General features: G+C 39.3%; 1 protein-coding gene and 1 long non-coding RNA gene across 2 annotated transcripts in view; one reads left to right on the plus strand and one right to left on the minus strand.

Moving 5' to 3' along the window:
* kcnh8 (potassium voltage-gated channel, subfamily H (eag-related), member 8) overlaps nucleotides 1-25403 on the plus strand; it is a 62490-nt gene that overhangs the window by 26223 nt on the left and 10864 nt on the right. Inside the window, exon 11 of the mRNA XM_042076940.1 lies at nucleotides 23426-23675. Within this exon, the coding sequence (XP_041932874.1) occupies nucleotides 23426-23675 (250 nt within the window). The remainder of the gene's footprint in view (nucleotides 1-23425; nucleotides 23676-25403) is intronic.
* LOC121695819 lies at nucleotides 11001-17357 on the minus strand. The gene is made up of 3 exons (XR_006026172.1): nucleotides 17196-17357; nucleotides 16534-16623; nucleotides 11001-11089 (listed from the first exon to the last, which is right to left on the minus strand). It is a non-coding gene; the product is annotated as an uncharacterized LOC121695819 (long non-coding RNA).

Here is a 25403-nt window from a genome sequence, read left to right on the forward strand (position 1 = left end):
CGTCTGTCACCATAACAATGCAGCCGCAGCTGTGGCTGGCCCCGGGACTGGCAGAGATCAGGGTTTAGTTACGTGAGCGACTGATCCATGTCGTATGGACCAGGACAAATGTTTGATGATGAATGAGTGAGTTACTGATTAATAGTTACTGATTCATAGATGCAGCTTTATTTGAATGAGTGAGTTACTGATTCTCAAAGGGAGCTGTAGAGGAATGAGTGAATGATTGACTTACAGAAGGAGCTGTAGATGAATGAGTGAATGATTGACTCACAGAAGGAGCTTTAGATAAATGAGTGAGTTAGGGACAGTTCGTTATTTATTTAAGGGGCTACAGGAGGAATTTTGGGAGCGTTATTCAAAAAAGACGTGACCCTCCCTCACCAGCAAGATTTTTTTCTATGACCCTCCAAAGTGATTGAGAAAAAACGCATGACCCTCCCAAACAATGTATTGATGCCTTCTGTACTGGGTCAATTTGGGAGCTTGCATGCTACCACTCCTTCCTTGAAATGCCTTGAAAAGGCTGTCGTTTGCACAAATAATCACCGGGACCGAAACGTAACCTACCTGTCAACCTTTTCCGGGTTTATCACATATTTTAACTTTTTCCCCGCTGTCTTAGGAGCAGCTGCAGGGCCGTCGCAAGGGGGTGCGAGGCCCTGTGCGAACTTGACAGGTGCGAGGCCCTTTTCACTTATGTGCATAACATCATAGCCTATTTACACATAGCCTACTGTCGGTGCATATTAATAGTAGGGTAATAGGCTACACCAGCTTGTCTTTAAGAGGGGAAATTGTATAGCCTATAACATTAGAGTCACATATTTGGCCATAAGCCGTTTATCATAGGGTAGCCTACATCACGAAACCAAATAACAAAGGCGAACACTGTGCTGAACGCTATTTGTCAATGAGCAGAAACTTACACGACATTCAAACTATTGATAAGATGTGCACTATGGTCTGTAGGCTAACATTGGACAAATAAATTACATTGACTTGCCAATCCGACTCAGAAAAAAAAAAATTCTTGCTTACCTTGCCGCAAACTCAGCAATGAAATCATAGGCCAGCTTGCAGGTAGCCTAACATCTTTTTCAATTTATAGAAGGGTGAGCCCACTAGTCTCTCCCCAGGAAAAAATGAACTGTAAAATTTCACAGTAAAACAATGAAATTTACAGTTCAACTTAAATTTGTTATAGTTCTACAATTGCCTTTACAGTTCGACCATGAATATATCATAACTTGACTATGAACTCAAATGGTAGAACTATAACCATTACTATGAACTTCATGGTCACACGTCTGATGCGGACTTTAAAGTTTAGCCTACAGTGAATAAGTAAAGATGATGATTGACTGCAATTTGTTTATAGTCAGACTGAGGTCTTCATAACTATGAGGTTTACTATGAAGTTTACAGTTCAACTAAACATTTTCAACTTCAAAAGCAAATCACATTTCTGGGATAATACCAGACTGTATGAAACATAGACTGTATATATATACAGTCTATGGTATGAAATAAAACATGAATTCCCTCTTTCTATATCCTTCACATTCCTGTGCTACCTCTACTTTTAAGCCTATGTCATGTTTGATGTGGTCATCAAATAGCCTAGGCTATGTTTACTTACTCACATGTTAGGCTACTTGTATCGACTAAAGTTTAACAACATGACAGAAAAACAAACTTTTGATTAAAGAACACAGTGTCATCCATTATCACTTATCATGAACACATTAAAAGCGGTCATGGTAGAACTGTTAATAAATACTTCATGGTTGAACTGTAAAAGATCCATACGTTGACAGTGTTACTATGAACTATCAGTAAATTTTACAGTAAAACCATCAAATTACCATAAATAAATTAATGAGAATACCAGCACTCTTTTTATGGAAGCCTTAGCTATGTAGCTATGACACCATGTGTGCAGGAAGACCATCTTACTCAATTTAGCTCTAATATTCTCAGGGTCCTTGACTCTATAGTATAATAGCACCTGCCAAGGTTAGAAAGACTTCAGTAAACCTAAAACACCATGGAGGAATATCACAACAGTAGCAAATCAGAAAGAGAATGTAGGAAAGCTGAACGTAAATGGAGAAACACTAAGCTTCAGATTAAACTATATGACATCTTCAAAAAGAGACTCTGAGTTATGTATAGGGCCAGGCATTCTTCATTAATTGTAACATTATTAACACATTAATAACTCCAGTGCTCTTTTTGCCATTGTTGATAAGTTAACAAATTACCCAACAGAGCTACCTCAAGATTTCAAGTCAACAAAAATGTTTAATGACTTTGGTTCTTTTTTTCATCACAGAATTGAAAATATTACAGTTCACCACTGACAGGCCTAGACAAAATGTAGCCTCCTTATCTGAATTTACTGCTATGATGGCCAAACCCTTAAAAAACTGTGCTGCAACTTAGTTCATCTACAGTACCTGCTGTCTTGATGCTCTGCCTACAAACGTCTTTAAAAGTGTTTTCAGCTGTTTGGCAATTGAGCTTTTGCAAATTGTGAACCATTCTCAGCTAACGCATTTTCCCAGCAGCACTTAAGACTGCAGTTATAAAACCTCTCCTGTTGTGTTTGCGGTCAACTGTGACCGATTGACAATTATTTTCTCTCAAAAATAGTGTTACCTATCATGAGGCGCCATGACACAGGGCATCTGAACACACAAAATAATTTTTGATAATTTTCATGACAATTTGAGTGTTTTATTTAACACCCATGTGTATTCCCGGTCTCAAATATGACCGGCTATTAGAAATGAATGGGTGAGAAAATGGTCAGTGTATAAACTTGAATCCAGACACATACTTATTGATTAGATAGACTGTATGTGTGCTTCTGTATGTGTGCCTCACTCACTCCTCCTCGTTGCTTCTATGCCAGCCCCCACGGGAACCTTTCCCCAATAGAATCTTCCCCTTTCTGACTTGCATGAGCTCAGGTCAATGAGGCCTACAGGCCATAAATAGCAAATGGAAGTTCAATAGGTTATGTTCTATCACAACATTAGATGATAATATATGTGCTACTGTGGATTTATAACAACTTTGGGTGCTGAGATATCATGCAAAACATGAGTAGCTTGTCTCACCCCCCACAGCACAGACAATCTCTACTCTTTAAAAACAGCCCCTACAAGATTCTTAGTAATTCTGACCTTTTGACCATCGAAACTCTCTCAGCAACAGAGATATGAAACTGCCCAAAACAACCCCTACAAGATTCTTGGCAATTCTGACCTTCTGACCATTGAAACTATCTCAGCAACAGAGACATGAAACTGCCCCAACTGGTCCTTGACAATTCAAGAACTTCAGTGCATTCTCCTCCAAGCACAATTGGGATGCCTGGAGCCATAGTGCTCAATGTCCCCAAATATGTTGCTGGCTGCACTGCATTGTAAGCCATTCTAAGCTGTTACACACCCCAAAGCTGTGTTGTCATTCAAAATAGGGTATTGGTCTTCACAACTGAACGTAAATGCCCCCCCCCCCCCCCCCCCTTTACAATATATGAAAATGTCCAGTCATGTGTTATACCAATATAATAGCTCTAATTAAACAAAATCGGTTAGTGTTCTTTCATCATGGTCATGCGATCGAGGGCAAACTTTTTTACCACTAGATGTACCGCATAGCGGTACAAAATATGACCGCCACTCAGTCCTGTACATCCGTTCCGCGAAAATAAATCACACTTCAATTTGTCTCCATATTTTACTCCATCCCCCACTCTTGAAACTTTTGTGTATGCTTGTTTGGCATGCCTGAGTGTGTGTGTGCGGCTGCACAGAAAGTAGCCTACTGGTGCTGAAAAGGTGAATAGATTGTAGAATAGCCAAAGAAGATGTAGCATTGTTATAAAACCTTTAAAATCTCTAAACAATCACAAGTAGGGCAGTTCATCACAGTTCATCCATTGCAACTGGATTGATGAAAGGTCACTTACACCTGTAGGCTACATTGTATTTGGGAAAAGCAAAAGGTATCAGCATAATGTTATTTATTTATTTATTTTTTATGTATTTATAAACAAAAACATCTCTGTCAGTTCCATGCCGTTTTCAACAGCTATCAAAAACAAAGGTCATTTTTGGATGGATGGATTTTTTGTGAATGTTTCTTCTTCTACATAAGATTTGTGTCATCTTTAGTTCATGTAATACTTTATTGTCAATGCACAAATTAAGTAACAGTAGTCTGAAACGTTATTGTTAATGCACAAATTAAGTAACAGTAGCCTAGTCTGAAACGAAATGCTGTTTTACATCTAACCAGTGGTGCAAATAACTGACATGTCCAAATGGGCCTTGATGAAATGCGTCGCTAGACTGTTCATACACATTTTAACGGGCCAAAGTTGAAGAGCTTTTGTCCGTTATTGTTCGTGCAAATATAGGCTGATTCATGTTCCCTTGCATTGTTTAACTGAGGTCCATGGCTAGTCTGGCTTTCATCAGACCAAGCTCAATCTTTTAAGAAATCAAAAAATAAATAGCGGGCAGATCAGGCTGGGTTCACCCAGCCTAGTCCATAGGCACCCGATATTGTTTAATTTTCCGATTGAGATATACACGCTCTGGCTATTCTAAATGCAAAAATGCATCAGGGAGTTATGACAAAACGGTAACTAACAAACTAGATCCTAATAGAAAGCTGTTAGCTTCCCTAAGCTACAGGTAGGATTATAAGGTAGGCCTATTTAAAACATAAATTGTCAATAGGCTATGCTGGCGACACAAATAAAATCTCCTTTGGAAACCAATGGCTTACGCCTTACAGTATCAAGCGGACTTAAACTGTCATATCGTGGCGAAAAGTTGTAATAACATTCACGCAGCTCCATGAGTCAAGGAAAGCGCGAATGAAGTAGCCACTTCTAAATGGGACCCACTACACAGTAGCTTTAGGTGTTTTGCTAAAGCAGCCATAATGAAATGAAGGTGTCATTGTTTGGATACTTCACACACACGTGCTTTTTAATTTCACAGACTACAACTACCAAGCTGTAATCAAAGCACATCGATTCCCCTCTCACACCCTGCACGCACTTAAAACAAAATAAACAGGCGTCTCAGTCTCACGCATGTATAGACAAAACTGTATCAGACCGGTGTAACGTTGGTAAATCTTCCATTGCACAGAATGATTTTGTAGCACGTGCAATAAATGACAGTCGAAAGATACAAACAGTGCTGCTATACATTTGCTTGGTATAACCGCATTTATAGTTTTCTACAAATGCAATCAATCAAATGCCTCCATCACTCAACCAACGCTAACGGTAACATTACCTAGGTCCTTATTGATATTACAAGATTAACGTACCTGCAGTAAAAACCAAGCATGTCCGATAAACATCCTCAGATTTATTTCGGCTTCAAGAAGAAATGGGAATTACACTTCAGGTGAACATCGTCCTATCCTTATTAGATGTTCGCTGCGGTAAATTACAGTCCTTGTAGGAAGCGTCCATTGTTTTTTCCAACCCACTTTTAACTTCCAACAAAATTACGTCTCACTGCAACGATGCGCCATCTAGTGGACAAACGACTACTTCTCGCCAATACTGAAAATGCAGCCATGATGATGATGATGAATATTTATTTTGGCTTTCTTTTAATCCTACTGAATTTGTAATTATGTATCGGCCGTTCTAATACCGATAGTATGTGGGTGCCTGTGTGTGTGCATGTGTATATGTGTGCACCGCCATTTACAGGCCAATGAGTGTACAGTCACTAAATGTACACATAACCTAATTTTTTTAGACCCCCCCATGGATGAAATTCTACGAAACTTGGCGTACCCCCAGAGAATGCCAGGTCAATCATACACATAAAATTTGGTGCAGTTCTGAACATCTTAACTGAAGATAGGGGCGATTAAAGCAGAATAATATTGCATTTTCATTTCAAATTCTTGAATTGTGTGCATGTGTGCGTGTACAAATTTATGTTTATGTGTGTGGATGTGTGTGTGTGTGTGTGTATGTGCGTGCTTGTGTGTTTGCCTGCGTATGTGTGTTTGTGCATGTGCATGCATGCGTACATATGTCTACTGTGTGAGTATGTGTCATACGTATGATTACTGTAAATGTTACTGTAAACATTGACAAAAATTTGGGCATGCGAAAAAGAAAAAAAAAAAAAAAAATCTGACTAAACCTATATGACCGCCGCTTCGCTGCGCGGCGGTCATAATTATGAGTTCACCATCCGTGTACTTGCAGCGCACTTTGTTGTCATAATTATCAGTGTGAATGCACGCATGTGAATGAATACACAGTGCTAGTGACTAACCAAAGGATTTACATATTATTATTGTGTATGAAAAATATTACATTAAAAAGGAAAAATGGTTGTACTTTTGATTTTTGAATACTTATGTTTAAAAAGCAAGTAGTTCTCTACTTCAACTCAATTAACATTTTGTTTCACCTTCATCTTTCACTTGTATTGGAGTAATATTTGACAAGGTGTATCTGTACTTTCACTTAAGTAAAGGAATTGCGGGCTACTTCGTTCACCTCTGCTATTGGTTTTACAAAAATATACACCTTTTTGACAGTATTTTGACACAAAATACAAAGCCATTTTCTTCAACAAAAATAAAATACAAATGACAAAATACTATTTTGTATTTGAAATAATTATTTTGAATCAGAAATACTGGCTGCAGCAACTCGATTTTGTGACATGGAGGTGCGCAAATAGTTTTTAATAGCCTATTCAACTTCGAAAAGCTTCGTTCACCCGATGCCAGTCACTGATCGCAATTTCAAAGATCGGGAAGGTTTGTTCAATCATTTTAAGTTTTAAATGCAGTAGCCTATCTGTCCCCTTTGGAATTATATCTCAGCCTATTATGAGGTCCAGTGCGTTATGTGCTGGGATTCGGACGTGCCGGGTGGTTATGAGGAGCAATATGAGAGATAAATTTGATGATCATTGTTTTGGGACGTTAAGCTTGGTCAAGCTTTAAGCTACAATAAAGAATAAACGCTTATGTCATCTTTGGCCAGGTGCTAGGGCTATCAGACGCGAGGCCCTGGGCAACGGCCCAAATTTTGCTGTTTTCATAATACAAAAGTTGGGTGACCTCCTCCCTCCTACGCTAAAAAAAAAGTTGGGTGACCCTCCCCTCAACAAAGAATAAAAAGACATGACCCTCCCCTATTTTCCTCCAGTGGTCCATTCCATAAATACCGAACGGTCCCTTACTGAAGGCCAGATGTCAGTAGCTACATTTGCAAACGTAATGTTATCAGCGCCATGGCCAACCCGCAGAAACCACACGCTGTGCATGATTCTTCAGTTTACGTGGTATTTATCAAACCTGCAGTTCATCGGGTAATCAGCGTTTTTCTCCGCCTACACCGCAATTTGCGAACGTTCACAACTGAACGGCATATTTCAATCACAAGCACAGTTGAATGAAGTTAACTAATGACAACATTAAAAGGAATCAAACGTTTAGCGATCATGAAATAATACAATACATGATAAGATGTCAACAAGCAGGGATATAATGAAGAGCAGTAGTTCTACTCAAACTACTTGTGCACGTACACTGTAAACCGCAACAGGTTCAATGAACTCAAAATATTTGATGAAACTGATTACCTCAAAATATTTAGCTATGTTAAAAAATATTTTAAGTAATTTCTACTTAAAATGAGACTTTTTTTTAATGCTCAAAATCTTTAAGGACAAGGATAAAATTAAAAAGAATAATGTGAGAAATAGATGTTTTAAGTTATTGTTACATTAGTCAGACAAGCTTTTAAGACTCCAAAGACTCCATCTTTGAGAAAATGAACAACATTAAAACAAATAATTTCAACAAACAAACATTTTAAGTAATTACTACTCTAAACTAGAAGTTATTCACACTCATTTTTTTAGGAAGTTGATGAACTGAAACATAATAATTTGGCAAACAAACATTTTAAGTAATCACTACTTAAAGTGTTGATAAGTTCAATGAACCTGATCATTTTAAAACCATTGTTAAAATTAACAAAATTTACACTAGAAATGGAGTTGATGTTTTTAAGTTATCACTCCTAATAATATATTCATGTTATCACCATGACTCATTCAGTTTCTCAGACCTAAACATTGTCACTTCAGTCTCTTATATTTTTAAGTTGACTTCACTCTATTGAAACACATTTTTTCACTGTTTAGGTTTACTATATATTGTACCTCAAAATATTCAGAAGCAAAAATATTTTATTTGTATGATTCAAATAAAAAACTACTCAAAAGACAATTTCAATGCAGATTCCATTTATTTAAGAATTCCATTAGAATTCTAACAGAACAACATCCCCAACAATGCGGTTAATACAGAAAATCAAAGAAATAACAACCTTTTACCACTTCAACAAAGGTAATAATACTCAAATAACAAAATAATAGGCCAACATAAATAAAAGCGAAAAGCTCCATTGCTTGCTTGAGTATTAACATGCTGGCAGTACCAACCATGAGATTTGGAAAACAGACTGCTTACTCATCCATCATCAGCAATTTATTTTCAAGGCTAAGCAGCAGTCTAGGAGGTAACCGCTTCAGGTCTTCCAAACCCATTATAATTTTTTGAATGAAATTAAATGTGTAGGACAATTGCTTTGGATAATCGAGATAAAGTGCATAAATTAAGCCAAATAGCTAAATTAATGTCTCTGTCAACTCTGCTATATCACACACAACAATATCTCCCTCAAGAACTATAGAATGGATAGCAGGACCAAACTTCACAAGCAGAGTATCTGCACATTTTTCAAGTGCAAATTTAAATACTCTTTCAAGACATCTAAAGACCTTTTCAAGACATCTAAATGGAAAAAATAAGACTATACCACGCCAAAAAAGATAAACATGACAACACTGTAACTTTAACACCCATCCCATTTTGGATGTCTACAGAAGTTACCAAATATAGATTTTTGGGGAAAGAAAATTAATTGTGTGTGAATCACCTTCACAGCTATAAATGGCCAATTGTAGGGTCTGGACTCGTTGCTTTTGAAGCTGGCTGTACATATCTGGTTGTGCTACTGGCTGAGGCTGACTGTTCCTCACCTGTGTCTGTAGTAGCCTAGGCTACTTGCCAAAGATCTAAACCAACCAAAGCTTGACTGAAACATTGTAAAACCACTGACTTGTTTTAAAAAAATGTATGGGAAGTGTGTAAGTGAAATGTAAAGTGTATGTAAGTGAAATCCCCTATTAATTAAGAGACAGGTCCTTCTCGCATATTACTTTTATTAGAATATTATTTCTGCTGAAAAAACTGCTATGCGGTTTGCAAAGTACTGGGAAAGGCTGACAAGCAAGCCTATTCACTTCCCTGTTGGGTAGGCTAGGCCAGCAACACACGCTGGAGAGATGTAAACAGATGAACTTTACGTGTATTTCCTCCTGATTGCGAAAACTTTCTTTTTCTGTCAGTCTGCGCAGCAGATTATCAGACAAGTGAAAGAAGCACCGGGCATAATTTGACCAGCAGTCTCCACTTCCATGGTTTATGAAACGCTATGCTGCTAAGGGATTGACATCATTTTCATTAAAGCAGTTATTTTAGAGTGCATTATGCCTTTGGTCGGCAAGCTTGGGCTTGAGGATGCTTTGGTGTTGAAGATGCTTTGGTGTTGAAGATGTTGACTGGAAGTTGTTTGTTGGGGAAAAAAACAATTGGCTGATTGGTTGATATGGGTGTGTGTGATTGTGACGATAATAAGCAGAGAATGACATTGACCATTTTCTCTATCTCCTGTTGCTATGTCACTTTTCAAGTCCAGGCCTGTCTAGAGAAATGATATTTCGCCCGCTCAATTAGAGGCACTCAGCGGCAGCTCAACCTAAACAGGGGGTGTAGTGGTAAAATAAGAGGTGGACACTATCAGTTCTGTGATCACGGGACTGCGCCATGCAGGAGTGGGTTTTTAAAAAAGGCATTCAGAACATGTTTGATGAAGGTGGAGGGCAGAGGCACAGTATTGTCCAGGTGCATTGTAGGCTATAAATGCCCTCCGCTGGCTGCAGATAATTGCAGATTAACAATAAACAGTAATGCTAATCTGAGGTACCTGTCTAGTTTTATTCCATAAATATATTGTTTTTATAGACGTTATTGGAATAAGAGCTTCCATGTACGCTTGTGGCTGTTGACATGAACCAAACATGTTCTGAATGCCCTTTTAAAAAACCCACTACCGCAGTCCACCTTACCGTGATCACAGAATTACCACTAGGCCTACACTCTGCTTAGGTTGAGCTGCCGCTGAGTGCCTCACATTGAGTCACATCGGGTGAAATCTGATTTCTGCTGAAAGGCCTGCACTTGAGAAGTGTCATAGCAAAAGGAGATTAAAAGAAATAGTCAATGCCACTCTCTGCTTATTACTATCACAATCACACACCCCCATATCAACCAATAAGCCAATTATTTTCCCCCACTGCAGGGGCAAAAATAATAAACAACTTCCAATCAACATCTTCAACACCAAAGCTTCCTCAAGCCCAATCTCTAAAATAACGGCTTTAATGAAAATGTCAATCCCTTAGGTTTAGGGATTTAGTGGAGGCTAAACGCAAATAAACTCAGTTTGTCCACCTCTGAAATTTGGATAAGAGACAGGCATATTTTTTCTTTTCTTTTCACACCTTTTGTGATACACACGTTAAAAACATCTTCACTTTGCAACCACTACACTTCCTCCAGTAGCCTTCTACTTCTTGATCTACAGAATGCAGATGACACCCGCACAGAACAAATGCTCCCCCCAAAATGTAATTGCGGATAAAAAAAATACACAAAACCGGATGGAGACATTTCACTCGCTCGGCAGTCCCATACGAAAATGTAATACCTCCCTTTTGAAAATTCAAGACATTTCAGACAATTGAAGACTTTTTTAGTTCATAAAAACCGAAAGTTGTATTTAAGACTTTTTAAGGTTCCACGGGGACCCTGACAAGGGAGTCTGTATCACCCAAGACACAGCTGCATCGGAGAAGTCTGGCAGGTCAATTTCTTCTGCCTGAAGAACATGACAGTAATTAGTTAATGAGTAGAGTAGTCAATGAAAAACACTACATGTGTATTTAATATAATATGAAATACCAGTGAATGAAAAGTTCAGGTAAAATTCCCAAATATGACATATTTGGTGAATTACTGTAGTATGATTTAACTGCTATTCTGGTGGCTAGGAAGATGGTTGTGGTTGTTGTCTTTTGGCTGCAAGGTAGTATCAGAGAGGGCTGAATAGAAATACAGATATATAGAGAAGACAAGACAATTCTTGACAAGTTTAAAAGGGCCGAAGGCCCGACACAATTCTTAACAAGTTTAAATGGCCCGAACTAGGGCGCTATTGAGCATCCCTAAGGAGTAGACGTGTCTACAGGAGCTCCTGCAAAATCTTTTTATATTCATATATTGTGAACCTTACTGATAGCCAGACTTTGATATCTTGCGCACTACGTCGTTTATGGTGTTTCTACGATGTCGCATAAGACCCCTAAAGAGCCAAGAGAAGTTAGGTCGACTTCAAGAACCGCTGCCAACACCATGGCTAACTCAGAAGCAGAGGCTAATTCCAAGAGCATGGCGGCGCTAGCAAAAGCAGTTAACGCAATACAAGCTTCAATCGACTCGTTTCGAGAGGAAAACCGGACATCTATAGCCTCTCTGAATACAACGCTCAATGCTTTTGGCCAGAGAATCGCGAGTGTGGAGGATGGACTTAATGATCTTGACAAGACTGAATTGTGTGGAACTGTCACAAGCCTCCCTAGCTAAAGAGAATCGTGAGCTGAGGGACAAGGTAACGTACTTGGAAAATTACACAAGAAGGCAGAACATTCGAATAGTGGGGATACCAGAAAATACAGAGGGAGCCAAGCCAACGGAGTTCATTGCTAAGCTACTTCTGGAATTGATTGGGGAAGACAACTTTCAAACACCACCATCCGTGGATAGAGCTCACAGAAGCTTGGCCCCTAAGCCCGGAGAGGGCAACAGACCAAGACCACTGATCGTAAAGTTACATCACTTCCAGACCAAGGAGCGGATCCTACGCCTGGCGCGCGAGAAAGGTACACTTACCTACAATGGAACAAGAATTCACATCTTCCCCGATTTCAGCCCAGACATTAATAAGCGCCGCGCCGCCTTCTCCGAATCCAAGCAGCTGCTAGCCACACTACAGTTCAGCCATGACAAGAAGCGCATGAAGTTCACTATCGTTAGCTGTGTAACTACATGGCATTTTCGTGGTTCACAATGTTAGACATTCTTGCTAACAGCAGGAAGAATGCAAATGAGAGTTTGCGGAAATTCAAAGTGTTTAAGGGGGGGTTGCCATTTTATGGCACCGGGGTTTTGTTCAGTATATGTTAAATGTGACTGCGTGTGTGATGTGTATGTTTTTTATTTTTTCTGTGCATCCACTATTACATTTTATCATTCAATTAGAATAGATATCGAAATATCTTAAATGAGGAGCATCAATGGCACAACATAATTTCAGTGCAACCCCAGGTAACAGGGATGTGAATATTCTGAGTTGGAATGTGAAGGGTCTTAATCATATTGTTAAAAGAAAAAAGGTTCTCTTACACCTACAACATCTTGGTGTAGGCATTGCCATGTTGCAGGAAACCCACCTTCGTAACAGAGATCATAATAGGATTCATAAGGATTAGGTGGGACAGATGTTTCATTCGAAATTTGATAGTAAAAGTAGAGGTGCAGCCATACTTATTCATAAAAATATTCAATTTCATGCAACTAATACTGTTTCTGATCCAAATGGTAGATATATAATGGTCGTGGGAAAGCTGTTTCAGCTACCAGTCATATTAGTTAACATTTATGCCACCAACTTTGACGATGACTGTTTTTTTAAGAGAATGTTTAGTTATATTCCTAATCTAGACAGTCATCGTCTTATTTTATCTGGTGATTACAATCTGGTAATGGACCCAGTTTGGGATCGTTCATCTCACTCTGTGTCAAGGCCAAATAAGTCAGCACAAGTAGTACAATCTTTCATGGATATGCATAAATTGATAGACCCATGGAGAATTAAAAATCCCACCAAGAGAGAGTATTCTTTTTTTTCTAATGCACACATATCATTTTCAAGAATAGATTTTTTTCTAGTGGATCCTTTTCTGCTGAATGCTATTTCTGAATGTACAGTAAATATAATCCAATTATGATCTCTGATCATGCACCTGTTAGTATGACTATAAACCTCCCATCTCAAAGGCTAAGACGGTCATGGCGGCTTGATCCACTTCTGCTTGCTGACTCTGACTTTGTTTTGTTTGTTGAAGAACAAATAGATATCTACTTAGATACAAATGTTACTGATGACGTCTCAGCTTCAACATTATGGGAAGCACTTAAGGTATATCTTAGAGGGCAGATCATTGCTCATAATGCTTACACAAGGAAAATTCACCAAAATAACTTTGCAGATCTGTCCTCTAGAATTAAGGCTCTGGATAGCCGCATTTCGGCTTCTCCAACTCCAGATCTGGTCAAGGCGAGAATAGGCTTGCAAACTGAAGCTGATCTTTTGTCAACTACTGAGGCAGAAAGGTTAATCTTTAAATCCCGCTCTAGATTCTACGAAGAGGGCGATAAACCTTCCAAATTACTGGCCAGTCAGCTTCGTCAAAAAGCAGCATCTCATGTCATCTCCCAAATTACATTATCTGATGGCTCAGTAACTGAGGATCATCAAGCCATCAATGATTAATTCAGAGAGTTTTACTCCAACTTATACTCCTCAGACCTAGAACCTGATCAGCACCAATTCAACACTTTTTTCTCTAATTTAGATATTCCTACAATTGATTCTGAAACCAAGGTGAACTTAGAACAGCCAATCACACAAGAAGAAATATTAACTGCAATAATGTCTCTACAAAGTGGTAAGGCCCCTGGCCCTGATGGATTCCCCACAGAATTCTACAAAAAATGTAAGCCCCTCTTCTTCTCTCAGTCTATAAGGAAGCACTAAAAAATAAAATTCTCCCGCCCACCCTCCGTCAGGCATCTATCACACTACTGCTGAAAAAAAACAAAGACCCGCTTGACTGTTCATCATACAGACCCATCAGTTTGACAAATTGTGATGGTAAAGTATTCTCAAAAGTTATTGCACTCCGCCTTGAGTCAGCCCTTCCTTATTTAATTTCAGAAGACCAGACTGGATGCATCCAGGACAGGCAGTCCTATTTTAATTTGAGGGGCCTGTTTAACATTATATATACTAAACCTAGTAAATCTCCAGAAGCAGTAATATCACTTGATGCCAAAAAGGCATTCGATAGGGTCGAATGGGACTATCTTTTCCATACATTGTCTAGATTTGGATTTGGCCGTAAGTTCATTAAACTAATTAAGTTGATATACACTGACCCAACTTCATCAGTTTATACCAATTCAGTCTCCTCTGATTACTTTTCTTTACACAGGGGGACCAAACAAGGAGATCCACTAAGTCCACTACTTTTTGTTCTAGCTATAGAGCCACTTTCAATAGCTCTAAGAAGCAATAGTCGCATTCAAGGTATTGTGCGTGGTGGCCTAACACACACAGTCTCACTCTATGCAGACGATTTATTATTATATACCACCAATCCTATCGCGAGCATACCTGAAGCTCCCATTAATAAAACTGCCGAAAAATATCCCAACCTACCATTTAAGCTCTCAGGTGACTCTTTTACATATCTTGGAGTAGAAGTTACCAAGTCCTACCATCATTTATTTAAGAAAAATTTTGCCCCTCTTCTGGAGTAGACCAAAAAAGACATCAAACGCTGGTCCACTTTACCATTATCCCTTATTGGGAGAATAAACTCTGTAAAAATGAACATAGTACCCAAATATCTTTATTTATTTCAAGCTGTACCTATTTTTATACCACTGACATTTTTTAGGGCATTTAATCAAACAATCTCTCCTTTTATTTGGAATAATAAATCAGCACGCATAAGGAAAGAATTTTGGGAGAGACCAAAAACCTGTGGTGGACTTTCCTTACCAAACCTCCGTTAATATTATTGGGCTGCAAATCTGAATGTTATCTCTTTATGGTTGAAAGATTGGAGTGGCACTGCTCCTGCGTGGCTTCAAATCGAACGAGCCACAAGCAGTCCACACTCACTCCCCGCTTTACTCCCCGCATCTCTGCCACCAACGGTTAATAATGTGAGTGGAAATGTAATCGTAACTCAGTCATTACACATTCTGAAACAATTCAAAAAATGCTTGGGTATCCAGAGCATCTCTTCCCACTCTCCTATAGTAAATAACCACCTTTTCCGGCCATCTTTATTAGATAAAGGCTTCCAAACCTGGCATGACAAAGGTATATATAGCATTAGGGATTTATATATTGATAATACTTTTGCGAGTTTTGAACAACTGTCTGCAAAATATGAGCTGACCAATGCCCACTTTTTCCGCTACTTACAAGTCAGGGATTTTGTACGTAAGAAATTTCCCAATTTCCCAAACCCTCCCCCTTTGTCTTGTCTAGACTCTCTGTTAAGGGTGAATTTGTTAAAAAAAGGTAGGGTGTCAATGATTTATTCACAGATAATGGATACACTCAGTTCTATTTGTTCCAGACATGCTTTAATACAATTTAAGGTCCTTCATGGACTGCACTTTTCCAAAGTTAGACTAGCAAAAATATTTCCAACAATAAACCCCATTTGTGACAGGTGCAAACAGGCCCCGGCTAGTAACTACCATATGCTATGGTCTTGTCCTAAACTGGCGCCTTTCTGGGATTCCTTTTTTGACACAATTTCCAAATCATATAATCTTGATATTGAGCCCTCCCCAACAATGGCCATTTTGGGTATTGCATCATCCTCAGATGGGTCCAGTCTCCCAGTACATTCATTTGTCATTGCCTTTCTCTCCTTATTAGCTAGACGTGCCATTCTTTTTAAATGGAAGGATTCAATTCCTCCAACAAGTAGTCAATGGTTTAGAGACGTCATGCTCAATATGAAGCTAGAAAAGATTAGATGTACTCTCAATGGCTCTGTTCACAAATTTTATAAAATGTGGGACCCCTTTATACAATATGTGGATACCTTACCTGGCCTGGAACTGTGAGAATATACCTCATGTGTAGATTGTTGCTCTATCCTACTTACCTGTCCTAATTATACAGTGATGCACCCCTTTTGTTTGTTTTTGTTGGGGTTTTTTTGTTTGTTTGTTTGTTGTTGTTTTTTTTTGGGGGGGGGGTTCCCCCCTTTGTCTTTATTTGTCTAGTAGGTGTGGCGTCAATTGTTGTGGTTGCTGTTTTGACCAAAATATCACATTATAATCTACAAATGTATTATCTGTTTTGTGGAAAAAACACCATAAATAAAGTGTTTAAAAAATATAGAGAAGACAAAGTAAAAAAAAAGAAAGAGTGAAAGAGGACAAACAACTTACATTCCAGGTCTTAAAAAATCCATCTTCCCACAGGAAGATGGGAAGGGCCTGCAGAGTAATTTTCCTTCTGCTGTTGACATTGACATCTTCCTAGAAAGACAGAGGGATTGTGGGGTAATGGGAAGACAAATCAGCAGAATATTAATCCTATGCATATATTAAACAAGACTATAGTACAGGTGACATAAATACAAGATTAACTCCTTCACGCTCCTGATATGCAACCTCCTGCTCTGTCTTTCTATGAAATCATAAGAGATGAATGTTCAGTGCATTAATAGACTGGAATGAGCAAATGCGTGAGTGGTGTATGCATGGTAATGGGCTGACCCTTGAAAACTGACTGTGATTTAACTAATAATGGCAAAGTAACTGAGCCTGTGTCTCGGAAGAGGCGTCACATGACCTGCATAGCCAACACATTTTGAAAATGGCACATAAAATAAGTCTTAAGGGGTCATCCCTTCTTTGATACAAAAACATCACTCAACCCTAGCCTTTGTGTATCCCTGTGGAGAGATGCAAAGAGATAACATTAGGCTAGGCTATTCTCATTGGTAAATAAATGCTTACAAAATATCACTATAACTTATAATAATATAGGCTACACGTTGGCTACATTGTGACACTAGTAAATGGAGGACAAGTAAGTTATCACTTACCATGGTGTGATGGTGGTTCCTTGCACAGAACTGAAAACATGTCACACAGCCATCTGGTCCTGAGGGGAAAAATATTATGAACAGTATTATTTCACTTTTTTGAACAAAAGTCAGTCAGACAGTCTCTTCATCTCTCTGTATAGGCAGGCCAATCAGAGTCAGACGTTGCCATTGATCATGCTTAGGCTATTGTCAGTAAGTTCAGAGCTACAACTTGGCTTCCTATCCGTGTTAACAAAACTGGAATTGACAATAATATAAGACATATATGCTATTGCTGCAGGGTTATTCTTCAACTATGGTACTCTTTGACCTGGTGATGTAGAAAAGTAACATCTTTCAGTAAAAATCTTTTTGCATGTTAATTATCTACTCTTTCTAGAAACTTGCCCTAATACACACTCAGTACACAGTGAAGTGAAGCACACACTAATCCCGATGCAGTGAGCTGCCTGCTACAGCCACGCTCGGGGAGCAGTGAGGGCTTAGGTGCCCTGCTCGGTTGGGGTTCGAACCAGCAACCCTCCGGTTACAAGTCCGAAGCCCTAACCAGTAGGCCACGACTGCCCAATCACACGTTTCCAAACAACAAAACGTGTGTTTTCAAGCAAAAATAACATCTACTGTTCCAAATGTATTTTATTAAATATTACACATATCAGCCAAAATATTAAATTTATTAATTTTCCAGAAATGTTGTATGTTGTATTATTTTTACACATTTAACTTAAAATATGTGTTGTGATGGAAATGACAAAGTGTGGTGGAGATGACAATGACATACATAGACAAATTTAAAAGCATTACTGTAAGATTTAAAACAAAAAAATGCGTCCCTGCCATATGTTATGTAATTATGATGTTTTTGTTTCTACTAGATTCTTTAGTAGGCCTACTATGAAGCAAATAAACTGTGTTTTTAGGGCAATGTCATTTCCACCACGTCACCATGTCATTTCCACCACCAAAAACAAAAAAGTAGTAAATATTTTTTAGTTTTTCTTATTTCTTCCAAGGACAAGAAAAGTATCATAGTTGAAGAATTACCCTGCAGTGTTACTTTGCAAAAAATACGTCGACACAAAATATGAGCGTCGATTCGTCAAGCATAACGTGTGCTGCTAAATATTTTTAATCGGACACCTTCAGCAAAGATGGTTGATTACGAAGATACTTCATGAGAGGCCATTTCCTGTCCCTGGAAATTTATGCAAATAGGGTAGCAGTACACGCCCCGCACATTTATGCAGTGATCGGCTCTTTTTTTAACATTGAGGTCTATGGCAGAATCCAAGAATTTCCCAGAATTTGTCAAAGCCTTATTTTTCTGAGCAATGGATGCACATTTCGGACACGGTATCATGATCTCCAAACCCTCCTCCCTATTTCAGTAGAATGTCGTGATAGTATGACCCTCCAGTCGAGAGAAAATCAACATTAATGAAGGTGTACACCAAGTTTATTTTGTACTCTGGCGTGGAACCGAGGCGTTCAAACGTAAGTCATAGTGGAAATGCATGGATTCCAGTTGCTGCTACTGGAAGAAACTGGAATCCATGCATTTCCACTGAATTATTTTTGGAACCTGATCCCTTATCATACCAGTTCATTCTTACTCGTTGCTCGACTTTTCGTGACTAAATTCAAGATGGCTGCAAACGCTAAACTTTGTGAAGATACTGTCTGTATAAATCGTCTTGTAAGTAAACTACCAGTGCTTTTTCAAAGTTCTCAATGTCTCGTTTTAAATGTCAGGGCCCTCGGAAGTCTACCAATGAAGTGTGGAGATACATTGAGCCTCGTAAATGGGTGTAAAACAGTGATTTATTTGCATGGCTAGCCCGATGCCGAAGCACCACTATTGAAAAAGCTGTTGGTAGCATCGGCTAACTAGCGCCAGATTTTGGAGTGCAGGGGACAAGCCGAGATGGGCTATGAGACATACGTTCACACTCGGTATCATGTTTCAATACACTTTAGGTCAATATCACACCGGAATTCTCCTTTAAGTTACAGTATGCAATCAAGCAGTATCTCAAAGCTAACGTTAGAATACTGTTTGGATGTCAAGTTTAGCATGCTTACTTGCAGCTGCTTGTATTCGTTACTCATGCAGGGCTCATTTTATTGACTGAATGTTTGCAAAATCCCGATGTAAATGGAAAAGTGTTTTCCAAGACTCAAAAGTGCTTGTCCAAAGGAGAAGAACAAACCGTTATTTGAACTAACTACGTTATGAATTCCATCCACACACCAGCAGCCTTTTAACTGTGTTAATGTTAATTGCAAGGATTCCCACACAAACGTCTTAAAATGACAGGCACTCAATTAGACATACACTACTGAACTTTATTGAATGCTACCTCTGACTAAGAATGCATTACTTGGCACTTGTATAGTCTTTTATTTTGGAATCTTACCTGAAGAGCAATAAACATATATTGCAATGTTAAAGAATTAATGTTTTTTCATTCAGATATGTAAATAAACATGTATAAGTTGCTATTAGTGAATTAATGGGGAGATAATCGAATCGAAATCGAATCGGACTGAAAAAATGAATCGTTAGATTAATCGATGTAAAAAAGAATTGCTAGATTAATAGTTTAAAAAATAATCGTTTATCCCAGCCCTACTACTAATAAAATGTTTAAAAGTGCGCTGCCTGTTTGTGCGTGTCATGTGTTTGATTTCCAACTTATGAAACGTTGCTTTGGTGTCTAACCTGCGCGGCCAAAGTAGGCCACACCACAAACAGATGATAAAGGAACTTTGGTAATGCTAAACCATACTGTTTGTCACTAAAGTAGTGCAACAACAGGCTGGCTGGCTGGCTGGCTGACAGCTCAGACAACAAACTTTAGTTAACTCGCTAAAACATGCAGCTAGCCCGCAAAAGGTCTCTCTTACATAACCTACACTTTAGCTGAGGTCTGCCCGCTGGAAGACGGTACACAAATAAATAAACAAAGTACACCTACATTAAGGCGCGTCCTTACCTTTGTGTAGAGGCTATAAGGCTTGCAGCCTGATGATGATTGATGGATCATCTCACTGATTGCTTACAGCTTGCCTGCCTACATCCGGGTGCGCAGCAGTCCTTGCAAACAATTAGTCTTAGGCCTACGATGTCAATGCATAGCTGCCAACTCTCACGCATTGGCCGTGAGACACACGCATTTGATTAGTTTCACACACTCACACGCCACACCCACGATTTCTCACGCTGAAGTGTCAACCCGGTCGGTCAGATGCCTGAAAAATGAGTTTAGCCTATAGATCTACCTGTTGAGCCACGGTTATGCTTTCAGAAACGGTGAGAGGGTTCAAGAGCACCCCCTGTCTGTGGAATTTTCTAAATTTTCTCTCATTTGCGATGCTACTTCAAAAGCCATCCCAGGCGCATTCCCCCGGCTTCAGGTAGGCCTATGCTTTGAGTATTTTTCACGCTGAAGTGTCAACGTGGTAGGTAAAATACCTGGCAGATGAGGTTCAACTAAACTAAACCTATACATGATATCACACACATCATGTGAACGAGCGGAATCTAAGCTTTCCAATGATATTAGCGCCAAGTTGCTGTGGTAAATGGTTCGCGAGAAAATTATCATTGAACCGACGTGCAATTTAGGCTAATCATATTTGCATTTTGCACACAGTGCACACCCATTACTCTCGGTTGTAATATCTCACTAACCCTTCACACAACATGTGGCAAACCTAATATCACAATAAACAGCAAACCGTACCGAATACGAGGATATAAAGCATGCCTCTGTTTTTGAAATTGCAACACATTTCTACATAGCCTCATTGGGGCGAAATTATAATGTATTCTAATGTAAACTATTTGTCAGTAGGCCTACATACATTTTTGTAAATTGCTCAGTAGATTATCCCACTATCATGGTTCTTATATTGTCAGGTTCCAGCCAATCCCACTTACACAGATAAATGAATATATTTATATTGCCATGCTTTCTAGTGACATTAATGCAAAAATATAAAGAAAATCAAATAAGGAGACACAAATATTGATATAAAGCCTGACATAAGCCATATGCAAACATTCACATCATGCAGATATGGGTACATCCTGAAAAAGGAATAGCCTGTAGGCTATGGCCATTACAATGACCAATATATTATCTTAAATGAACTAGCTGAAAAACACAGGTGACCACTTCTGCATAATTTCATGGAGTGCTGAACATTTCTGAACTGTGAAATGGACCATATGTTTTTGTGATTGTGAACTTATTGCAATATCACCATAACTATTCCACCTGTGTATGCATGGTTATAATTCTGAAGTGCAAAATAGCTTAGGCTACAGCACAAATATTTCCATAAAAATAAGCAAGTCTGACCTCTGAATTTATTTTTAAAAGTGCACCAGATTGATGCATTTAAAAGTTAAAATATACAAACATTTCTTAAATTCTTACAAAACACCCACCCACTTTTTAAAATTGTTAGTTTGGACCCCCCCCCCCACTATTGCCGTGCGAAATACCAGTGCTGTTTGTACGCCAAATAAATAATAACCTATAGGTTTATGTAAAACTCCCCATTAACAGCATCACGTCACTAACCACAGCTAGACTGCACAATGGTAGGCCTTCAAAAGCATGACATTTTCGCTTTAGTTTGATATTTAATTTACTTTATCCGCTTTCATGCGTTCATTGAACGTCTGCGGTGCTGTAATGGAAACCTTATTGCGTAGCCAAGTAGCCTATATATTGAGTTATTTTTAAATTATGCCTGATTTACTTTTTATTAATTTCGTAGGCTGGCTTTATTTTGTTATATAGAAGTATGTAAATAACCTGTTAAAATGTACCAGAATTCAGGAAATTGCATCTAGTCCAAAAAAACTATTTCTGGGGGAGGACCCCCATACCCCCCACTGAAATGTCCCACCCACTTTCAGAATGCCTCCAACGCCCATGGTCCTAGCATTAGGCTAGATCCCTTTGATACCAATATTAATTTAACTCTGGGACCCTGGTCCCTACATCTGAGAACCAATGTACTTTTTTTTTACTGTACGGTATAATGCTGAACGAGCCAAACAAAAATTTCCGCAGCAAAATTTTGGTTGGCCGCACCAAATCTCACTCCAAGGTTTTTTGAAAAGTTGGCAGCCCTGTGTCAAAGTGTATCAACTTACAACTGCCACAATCGATTTTAGACTAGTTCATTCACCATTCATTGGGATTTACGATTTTATTGGTTTATGTTGGTTTGTGTAGGTTATTAGGTTATTTGCCATGCTGATATGAACCTAACCAATGAAGTTGCACGTCTTTATTACGTCAGACGTAATTTCAATCCACTCTTGAAAGAAATGAGTTTGGGGGTCAGTTCTACTCATATACTAAGAGCTAATCTTGTCAAAATAATCAATAACTGGGAAACTAGTTGAGTGAACTTGAAACGTTTGTGGTGCCTGAACAATATGGCAGCTTTGAGTACAGCTCTGCAATTTTATTGAGTTTAGAACACTGTTGGCGAATACAGTGTAGGCTATGAAGCAGTCTGTGCTTTTACCTCAGTGCGGCCTGTTTGTCCATACCTCGCCATGTTTTAACGCGCACATTGCAAAACAGATACGCCTGAAGTGGGCGCAAAAGCGAAGGCCCCGATTGTCAGAAGGAGCTTTAGATAAAAGAGTGAGTGACTGACTTACAGAAGGACCTGTAGATGAATGAGTGACTGACTGATTCACTGAAGAAGTTCTGTGACAGCAGCTGAAGGCTGATGTGAAGGCTGATGTGAGAGCAGGACTTACAGTAATGGCTGACAGCTGAAGGTGGATAGTGGAGCACTGTCACTCACGAGTTAAGTGTGATATTTAAAGGTGTAGTCCCTGATTCTAATCAAGGCACTTTCTGTGTAATGCACTGAATCACTCCTCTACCTGTGTGTTTTGTGTGTGCAGTGTACAGAACAGTAAGCCTACCTTAAATGGGAAAACTGAGTGGCTGAATGTGTGTGTGTGTTTAATAGTTACAATAATGCAGAAGTAATAATAATGTTTAGTTTAGAATTTAACAAAATGCTAACACTTAATTTGTTAAAGTTCAAACTTCTATTGTAAATAGACTTGGTAATACACATCACATATTCTCTTTTTTGTGCTGTCTCCCTCTCTGTCTCTCTCTCTTTCTTTCCATCTCCCTCTCTATCTGTCTGTCTCTCCTTCTGTCTCTCCCTCTCTCTAGCTGCTGAAGGACTTCCCGGACGAGCTGCGTTCGGACATCACCATGCACCTGAATAAGGAGATCCTGGAGCTGTCGGTGTTCTCCTCTGCGAGCCGTGGCTGCCTGCGCTCGCTCTCGCTGCACATCAAGACCACGTTCTGCGCGCCGGGCGAGTACCTGCTGCGGCAGGGCGACGCGCTCCAGGCCCTCTTCTTCGTCTGCTCGGGCTCCATGGAGGTGCTCAAGGACGGCATGGTGCTCGCCATCCTCGGTCAGTCCATCGCACACTGATGAGGTCACCACAGTGCCCCCCCATATATATACTGCATATATTGACTAGATGTCGCCTTTGCCACTGCTGCTCATTGGGATGAATGCATCAATAGAGCCGCCATCTTGGTACGGGGAATCCACTCCTCTTTAATGCATCAGTGTCAATCTAGACAAAGGTCTTACGAAAATAAATCGTCAAAATCTCAAGCGATTTTCTAGTTTTTTAGTTCGTTCCAAATGTCAAACATGTATTTATGATCAAGTCCAGAGAAAATGTAAGCTTTTGATATTAATATAATCTACTTCATTGTTAACTTTGTTCATCGACAATGTGATGTAAGGGCTAACCAGCGCAAAATGGATATATTCCACTCGGACAGAGCGACAGAATATATCTATTTGTCTTCCTCAACCGACAGTCTGTTCGTCCTGCACTGACAAGATCGAGGCTACATAGCCTACTTCTCGTCTCGTTGATTCCGGTTGTAATCTCACAAGTTGCTGCAGCTGAGGTGTTAGACCTATAGAACATCTACTTCCCTGTAATAACATGGTCTGATACTACATAGTGTAGGCCAGTCATTACTTTTGTAATCATGAGGCAACGCTTTGGGTGAATGCGATGTAGCCCAATTCACAAACGAAACAGTCATGAGAAGGGTGATTTTCTGACATTTCAACAATGTCAGTTTGGCATCATTGCGAGAAGTCGCAAAATTTGTTGCTAGTCGTGAGGATGGCCAAAAGTTGCTAAATTGCTAACACTGAGAACATGGGAGAACTAGTTTAGAGTTTCAGATCCCCGCTCCAAGATGGCTACGGTGTTCATCAGAGAATGTCTAATAAGGGGAGAACTTCCACTCTTCCACTTGAAAGCTGCATATCCTTCTTTCACAAGCGTCTTACACCATATTTTTGAAGCAAATACAGTTGTTTATTTAAGATTAGTGAGTGTATGCTTTAATCTTTGTTGTGGCATCCATGTTTTTCACACATTCCGATGGCAAAGCACATGAAAACTCGCAGTGGGAAAAACAAAGTAATCACGGGGGCGGTCCCTGATATTCCCAGGTGGCATGAACGCACCATTAGAGCAGGAGGGGTTATGGTGCATTCATGCCATCTGGGAATATCAGGGACTGCTTTGCCGTTGGAATGTGTGAAAAACATGGATGCCACAACAAGGATTGAAGCGACGTGAATGATAATGTCACTGGGAAAAAAAGTTTTTTCCGTGCCCATGAACGCATCGTTAGAATGGCAAGTAGGATGAGCAAGTACAGTGAGTCCACACACTGATGATGTCACCTCAGGTAATCAGTCGCACACTGATGATGTCACCTCAGTTAATCAATCACACATTGATGATGTCAGTTGTTGAAAACAACCTACATGTTGCTAAATCATCATTACACATCAAATCTGTAACTACCAGTCCTCCTCAGTCATTCACACATTGGTGATGTCATTACCAATCCTGCTTAGTTAGTCACATGTTGATGACATCACCGCAGAAGACACCACAGTTTGACAGTATTTTTCACTTCTTTCAGTGTATTATATCATATATCAGTGTAGTATATTATATTATAAATGCATGTGACAAGACTGATGTGTGTGGTGTGTGTGTGTGTGTGTCTGTGTGTGTGTGTGTGTGTGTGTGTGTGTGTGTGTGTGTGGCGGACAGAGTTATGGGGTTTCGAGGGGTTTCGTGGCTTTGAGTCAC

This window comes from Alosa sapidissima, chromosome 21 (genome assembly GCF_018492685.1).
Source record: "Alosa sapidissima isolate fAloSap1 chromosome 21, fAloSap1.pri, whole genome shotgun sequence".
In the NCBI taxonomy this organism is placed as follows: domain Eukaryota; kingdom Metazoa; phylum Chordata; class Actinopteri; order Clupeiformes; family Clupeidae; genus Alosa; species Alosa sapidissima.